Source organism: Oncorhynchus masou, chromosome 20 (assembly GCF_036934945.1).
Source record: "Oncorhynchus masou masou isolate Uvic2021 chromosome 20, UVic_Omas_1.1, whole genome shotgun sequence".
Taxonomy (NCBI): domain Eukaryota; kingdom Metazoa; phylum Chordata; class Actinopteri; order Salmoniformes; family Salmonidae; genus Oncorhynchus; species Oncorhynchus masou.
Genome location: NC_088231.1, coordinates 15,256,521 through 15,265,000, shown reverse-complemented (window position 1 = coordinate 15,265,000; position 8,480 = coordinate 15,256,521). Strand labels below are relative to the sequence as shown.

Genomic DNA, 8,480 nt, shown 5'->3' with positions numbered 1-8,480 from the left:
TTTAGTGAGCTCGCCAGATCAGAGGCAGTAGGGATGACCAGGGATGTTCTCTTGATAAGTGTGTGAATTGGACCATTTTCTGTCCTGCTAAGCATTCAAAATATAACGAGTACTTTTGGGTGTCAGAGGAAAATGTATAGAGTAAAAAGTACATCATTTTCATTAGGAATGTAGTGAAGTAAAAGTTGTCAAAAATATAAATATTGAAGTAAAGTACAGATACCACAAAAAATAGTTAAGTAGTACTTTAAAGTATTTTTTCTGAAGTACTTTACAACTCTGATGTAGAGTGTGTGGCAGCTTGTTTTACCCTGATTTCCTGCCATGACAGGTCATGAAATGGACATGACCATGTTAGTACTGTAAGTCAGAAACATTATTGTGGTCCAATATGGATTTAAAGGCAATTTTCTCTGCGGAATCCCAAATCATGAAACATCTACAATCCCCATTGTCTTCCATTCCCATGTGAAGGGCAAGTGAGCCACAATACATTACAGAGCCCACACAACAATAATAATAACAACAAACTTTATTGGTCAGTTCCCATTCAACACGTATACCATTGTTCCAGACATTTTACATCATCAAACAGACAATCTCTCAAAGTGCCTTAATTAATTAACACGACTCAACAAATACATGCATTTCAACAGCTTTCGGTTATGTAGCCTATCTATGATCCCATCTATGGAGAAGTCAGGGAGATGCTGCTATCTATGATCCCATCTATGGAGAAGTCAGGGAGATGCTGCTATCTATGATCCCATCTATGGAGAAGTCAGGGAGATGCTGATATCTATGATCCCTTCTATGGAGAAGTCAGGGAGATGCTGATATCTATGATCCCATCTATGGAGAAGTCAGGGAGATGCTGATATCTATGATCCCTTCTATGGAGAAGTCAGGGTGATACTGCTATCTATGATCCCTTCTATGGAGAAGTCAGGGTGATACTGCTATCTATGATCCCATCTATGGAGAAGTCAGGGAGATGCTGATATCTATGATCCCTTCTATGGAGAAGTCAGGGAGATGCTGATATCTATGATCCCATCTATGGAGAAGTCAGGGAGATGCTGATATCTATGATCCCTTCTATGGAGAAGTCAGGGAGATGCTGCTATCTATGATCCCATCTATGGAGAAGTCAGGGAGATGCTGATATCTATGATCCCTTCTATGGAGAAGTCAGGGTGATACTGCTATCTATGATGCCATCTATGGAGAAGTCAGGGTGACGCTGCTCTCTCTCGACAAATATCATCCCTTATCTTTCCACCAGAGGTCAGCCTTTTATTAACAAATAATGACGTATACACTCCTCTCAAAGACTAGTCCCTACGGACTAATAGTCCCCTCGTGTACACCCACTGGCCTGTCAGAAAACTAGCTAATCACTCATGAAGTCCCTATCAAGATCCCTTATGCTGACAACATATGTATTGTGAAATTGGTTACAAATGCCAAAGTAGCAGTATGGCAGTGCGTGTGAAACTTGTTCTTAACCGTGACCTTTTCCGAGACAATAAGCTGGGAAACTTAAACAAAGGAAAATTCCATGTCATCACAGAGCGTTTTGAGTCTGAAGCATGGCAGGCAGACTACAGAGTGTGGTTCCTTGACGAATGTGTTTGTCAAATGAGTGGCTTCTTTGACTGACAACAAACAGCAGACCACTAATGGCACCGTGTAGCAATCTAGGATCTTTGTGGACTAACTGAAGAGAGGCCTGGCAAATGATAGGCTAAAACAGACCGTTACCACACTTTCCAGTTGTGTGAGGAATTCTTAGCATTACTCAGCTTTAACTATGTTGTGATAGCTGAACTCCACCTCAATTTACCCCACATCTACCTCGTGAATTGTCCTATGAAGCTGCTTCAACACACATCTATTTTCCTCCCATGTGTTGTTTCAACACGACTCGACCCCAAATGTCCGCCAGTAACTACTTCACAACAGTGTTATCAGTCAGAACCAGAGGCACCGTCAGATCTGCGGACGTCGTGGTTGTTGTATGGGCCTGGTCCTTTTGGAGAGTTTGTACCGAAGGTACATGGAGGTCTTGGACTGGGAGGCTCTCCTCGGCCAGCACGTGTGGCCGTCGCCAGAGTAGTCCTCCAGACACTGACAGGTGTAGGAACCAGAGGTGTTGAAACACTGGGAATGACGGCTACACAGGTGAGTACTGTCCAGACACTCGTCTTTATCTGGTGAGAGAGAGGAGGATACGGTGACATGTTGAGAAGAAGATGATTATCAGCACCAAGCAATAAAGCTTGTGTGGATTCTTAAGAGAATCAACATCAATACACAAGTATTGTTTGGTCAGTCTCATCCTAACTGAAACAGCCATATCGAAAGTATCAACAGATCTGAATTCAAATCAGTCAATTCTCCATTGAATCTAACACTGAGACACGTGTGGATGTTGTAGAATGTTTTCCAGATGTCCTAATCTACAGTACTAGACAGCATCTATGTCAAAGTCAGCTTTGTGTTTACTCTCCTCTCTCTCATTTCTCTCGCGCTTCTCTCTCTCTCTCTCTCTTCTCCCCCATCTCTCTCCTCTCTCTCCTTTATCTCTCTCTTCCTATCTCTCTCTCTCCTCTCCTCTCTCTCTCCTCTCTCTCTCCTCTCTTGGCCCTGATCCCAATGCTGCTCCTCACATTCAACACAAACAGGTGGTCTGTTTAATTAGCATTCTGACTTAATTTCAGGTACTTCTCCTTTGCCTGTGGGCTCTGAATTTGGCAACCCAAACCAAGCTGGAAAGCAGAGACCAAACCCATGCAGTTTTACAGTAAGACCCATGCTTGTTTTGAGTATTACTGGATAGCTTTTCCACCTTTTCACTGGCTCTGAGGTGAAGACATTATCGGCCAGCCAGCACACAGAGAGAGCCAGCAGGAAGCCAAGACTTGACTCGACTCACTGAGTGTGAGGTCAAGGGGTTGTTGAGCAACAACTAGTCTGTCTCAAAGCTCCAGGAAATAGGTGTTGCAATGTTCGCCAAGGAAGCATAAACAATAACAGCTATCACAGCTGAGCGAGTGGGGGATGCAAGCTAGAGGAATTACATTCAGGCTCTCACTGGGTTGCTGCAGCCAAAGCTCATCTACAGAGGATCGGTCTGTTTGACAATGAAACGTAGGCTAAATGAGAGGAACATGTGAGGGCGTGCTGTGAGGTAATCATTCATTTAAACAGCACTGACACTGAGAAAAGTGGGTCTGTGGCTTACACACACACACGCATGAATGCACACACATACACACTACCACAGCATATTTTACAAGACACATGGCCATCTGCTGAGAGATGCTGAAGGAAGACATTATATTAATGTCATACATCGGTTAAAGTCGTACAGACAGACAGACAGACAGACAGACAGACAGACAGACAGACAGACAGACAGACAGACAGACAGACAGACAGACAGGCTTAGAGGACAGACTGTTTCTCTAACATTCCCTGTTGATATTAATACTGGTATCTAACAGCCTTACATTCCCTGTTGATATTAATACTGGTATCTAACAGCCTTACATTCCCTGTTGATATTAATACTGGTATCTAACAGCCTTACATTCCCTGTTGATATTAATACTGGTATCTAACAGCCTTACATTCCCTGTTGATATTAATACTGGTATCTAACAGCCTTACATTCCCTGTTAATATTAATACTGGTATCTAACAGCCTTACATTCCCTGTTAATATTAATACTGGTATCTAACAGCCTTACATTCCCTGTTAATATTAATACTGGTATCTAACAGCCTTACATTCCCTGTTGATATTAATACTGGTATCTAACAGCCTTACATTCCCTGTTAATACACATATCTAACAGCCTTACATTCCCTGTTAATATTAATACTGGTATCTAACAGCCTTACATTCCCTGTTGATATTAATACTGGTATCTAACAGCCTTACATTCCCTGTTGATATTAATACTGGTATCTAACAGCCTTACATTCCCTGTTGATATTAATACTGGTATCTAACAGCCTTACATTCCCTGTTAATATTAATACTGGTATCTAACAGCCTTACATTCCCTGTTGATATTAATACTGGTATCTAACAGCCTTACATTCCCTGTTAATATTAATACTGGTATCTAACAGCCTTACATTCCCTGTTGATATTAATACTCATATCTAACAGCCTTACATTCCCTGTTAATATTAATACTGGTATCTAACAGCCTTACATTCCCTGTTGATATTAATACTGGTATCTAACAGCCTTACATTCCCTGTTGATATTAATACTGGTATCTAACAGCCTTACATTCCCTGTTAATACTCATATCTAACTGCCTTACATTCCCTATTGATATTAATACTGGTATCTAACAGCCTTACATTCCCTGTTGATATTAATACTGGTATCTAACAGCCTTACATTCCCTGTTAATATTAATACTGGTATCTAACAGCCTTACATTCCCTGTTGATATTAATACTGGTATCTAACAGCCTTACATTACATTCCTGTTGATATTAATACTGGTATCTAACAGCCTTACATTCCCTGTTGATATTAATACTGGTATCTAACATATTAATACTGGTATCTAACAGCCTTACATTCCCTGTTGATATTAATACTGGTATCTAACAGCCTTACATTCCCTGTTGATATTAATACTGGTATCTAACAGCCTTACATTCCCTGTTGATATTAATACTGGTATCTAACAGCCTTACATTCCCTGTTGATATTAATACTGGTATCTAACAGCCTTACATTCCATGTTAATACTGGTATTTAACAGCCTTACATTCCCTGTTAATATTAATACTGGTATCTAACAGCCTTACATTCCCTGTTAATATTAATACTGGTATCTAACAGCCTTACATTCCCTGTTAATATTAATACTGGTATCTAACAGCCTTACATTCCCTGTTAATATTAATACTGGTATCTAACAGCCTTACATTCCCTGTTGATATTAATACTGGTATCTAACAGCCTTACATTCCCTGTTGATATTAATACTGGTATCTAACAGCCTTACATTCCATGTTAATATTAATACTGTTGATATTAATACTGGTATCTAACAGCCTTACATTCCCTGTTGATATTAATACTGGTATCTAACAGCCTTACATTCCCTGTTAATATTAATACTGGTATCTAACAGCCTTACATTCCCTGTTGATATTAATACTGGTATCTAACAGCCTTACATTCCCTGTTAATATTAATACTGGTATCTAACAGCCTTACATTCCCTGTTGATATTAATACTGGTATCTAACAGCCTTACATTCCCTGTTGATATTAAGCCTTACACTGGTATCTAACAGCCTTACATTCCCTGTTGATATTAATACTGGTATCTAACAGCCTTACATTCCCTGTTGATATTAATACTGGTATCTAACAGCCTTACATTCCCTGTTGATATTAATACTGGTATCTAACAGCCTTACATTCCCTGTTGATATTAATACTGGTATCTAACAGCCTTACATTCCCTGTTAATATTAATACTGGTATCTAACAGCCTTACATTCCCTGTTGATATTAATACTGGTATCTAACAGCCTTACATTCCCTGTTGATATTAATACTGGTATCTAACAGCCTTACATTCCCTGTTGATATTAATACTGGTATCTAACAGCCTTACATTCCCTGTTGATATTAATACTGGTATCTAACAGCCTTACATTCCCTGTTGATATTAATACTGGTATCTAACAGCCTTTACAGCCTACTGTACAGTATGGGGGATGTCCGTACCTCGACACTGCACTGAGTCCTGGAGCGTCCCCAACACAAAGCCCTCCCTGCACACACACACAAAGCTGCCAAAGGTGTTCTTGCAAGTGCGTCGGGGAGGGCAAACATCTGACGCCCCGCGACACTCGTCCACATCTGCAAAACAGCACAACAAGGCCACACAAACTCAACACCTGAGTATGCATTAACACACACACACACCCACTAGACGTAACATATACAAGGGAGACGACAAAGTGCTGTAAAGAACCTAGGGTTGTTTTCTCAGCTCAAAACAATCACTACCTATACATCAGAAAGAGGTCATGAGTGCTTTGGCCATCTTGGGAGTTTTTTTGTACAGGTGCTTTGAAATGTACACTGCTGTTGTTCAACAACAAGGAATCACAACACACTCACACACAATACTTTTCAGGTGCTTCTCTGTCTCTCTGTAACTAGTACTAATGTTACAAATGTAGATGTCGTTGAAATGAAGGCAAATGAGTGATACTGTATATCCCACGATATGATGTCACTTCGGACACTGAGGAGTTGGTCCAAGTACAGAATAACAGGGGAATTGAACCTGTCATGATGTGATGCTATGGTTGTGTCTTTGTTCTAATGGTTCTGTTTAAGCTGCCCATGTCCTGGAGAGAAACCCTCCTGTTGTAACTAACCTGATTCAGCTTATCAACCAGCTAATTATTCGAATCGGGGTTAGAATGAAAACCGAGGACAGTAGCTCTCCAGGAACAGGGTTAGAATGAAAACCTACAGGAGGGTAGCTCTCCAGGAACAGGGTTAGAATGAAAACCTACAGGAGGGTAGCTCTCCAGGAACAGGGTTAGAGTGAAAACCTACAGGAGGGTAGCTCTCCAGGAACAGGGTTAGAGTGAAAACCTACAGGAGGGTAGCTCTCCAGGAACAGGGTTAGAGTGAAAACCTACAGGAGCATATCTCTCCAGAAACAGGGTTAGAGTGAAAACCTAGAGGACGGTAGCTCTTCAGGAACAGGGTTAGAGTGAAAACCTACAGGAGGGTAGCTCTTCAGGAACAGGGTTAGAGTGAAAACCTACAGGAGCGTATCTCTCCAGGAACAGGGTTAGAGTGAAAAACCATATCTCTCCAGAAACAGGGTTAGAGTGAAAACCTAGAGGACGGTAGCTCTTCAGGAACAGGGTTAGAGTGAAAACCTACAGGTGGGTAGCTCTCCAGGAACAGGGTTAGAATGAAAACCTACAGGAGGGTAGCTCTTCAGGAACAGGGTTAGAGTGAAAACCTACAGGAGGGTAGCTCTCCAGGAACAGGGTTAGAGAGCCCTGCTGACTAGGCTTCTGCAGTACCTAGAGAAGGGGTGTTCAACTCTTACCCTAAAAGGTCCGGAGTACTGCTGCTTTTCTGTTCTACTTGATAATTAATTGCATTCACCTGGTGTCCCAGGTCTAAATCAGTTCCATTTAGAGGGGAAGAATACAAAATAAATTAAAAATATGTTCCACTGTAACTACCTACCATATATGACTGTTATGATTTCTCTGAGGTCTCAGGCCTGGTTGGTTAGTTCCTACAGCTACTCTCCTGTGGCGTGAGAATGAGGCAATGGCTCTCAGGATCAACCATGGAGGCTGGGCCTCGTTAGCAGGACAGGAGGTGTCTGCTGCGAGGACTTTATGACCGCACCACAGTTATCGAGCAAAGGGACTTCAAAGTAATGAGTGCTAGCTATTTTAAGGAGAGGGCAAAGAGTAGAGTACAGCTACTGGGACCCGGGGTCTGTTTTCTTAACACTTGAGGTAATTGCGGGGTTTATCGTTCTGTGGACAGACTCAGTGGGTAGGCGCTGTTAGTAATAGCTGGGTGGAGGTCGTTAACATGTCCTCTAGTAGTGTACATATGGGAACCTGTCTCTCCACCTGTTCTCTAATAGCAGCCAGAGACCGAACTAGTAGCTACACACTGTCATGCTACGATCATGGCAAGCACACAGTATACGCCATAGTAATGCCAGAGGAATGCACCAAACACTGGGCTGTTTCCCAATCCCAGTCCCCCCTTTCTTCCCATGGCATTGGAACTGAAAGAACTAGAGGGGAGGGAGGAGTTTGGGGGTTGCCATGGCAATGGGGTTACCATGGGGTTGCCGAGGAAGCCCACCTTCACAGGTCCTGTTGTCGGCGGCCAGGTGGAGGCCGGTGGCACACAGACAGCGCACCTCTCCCCACCGGTCGATCTGGCAACCGAACTGGCAGCGTGCGGAGGTGCACTCAGGCTCTTCTGGAAGAGAACACAGGATAAACTGGCTGAGAGCCAAGGCAGAAATGGATGGTTGGAACGAACACATGCCACCACACACAAACCATGTGCTGTACTGTAATACTATAGACTCACAAGCAGTGATATGAAACCAGCTTGGTTTGGTCTTATGTCATACTCATATTATATTCCTTGCTTTAGATTGATTACACCAGTTAACAGTTGCTCCTCTGTATTGCCCCCACAGGGTTGGGGAGTAACGGATTACAAAAAAACTAACATTACCAGCAAAAATATTGTAATCAGATTACAGATAGGCCTACTTTTCTTAATTACTTCTAGTATTACTTTTAAATTTAGAAAGGATGTTTTTAGGTTACGTTACTGAGTTTGGATCACCTAAAAGTTATGTAAGAATTAACAATTTTGGACAAGTAACCAGTAACTGTAACAAATTACATTCATA

At 41.9% G+C, this 8,480-nt stretch overlaps 1 protein-coding gene across 1 annotated transcript; it reads right to left on the bottom strand.

Annotated features, from left to right (window-relative positions):
- Positions 1 to 514: 514 nt before the first annotated feature.
- LOC135506564 (nephronectin-like) lies at positions 515 to 8,102 on the bottom strand. The gene is made up of 3 exons (XM_064925907.1): positions 7,916 to 8,102; positions 5,777 to 5,911; positions 515 to 2,213 (listed from the first exon to the last, which is right to left on the bottom strand). The coding sequence occupies exons 1-3, from the start codon at positions 8,100 to 8,102 to the stop codon at positions 1,993 to 1,995; spliced, it is 543 nt and encodes a 180-aa protein (XP_064781979.1). The 3' UTR covers positions 515 to 1,992.
- Between the last annotated feature and the right edge of the window lie 378 nt (positions 8,103 to 8,480).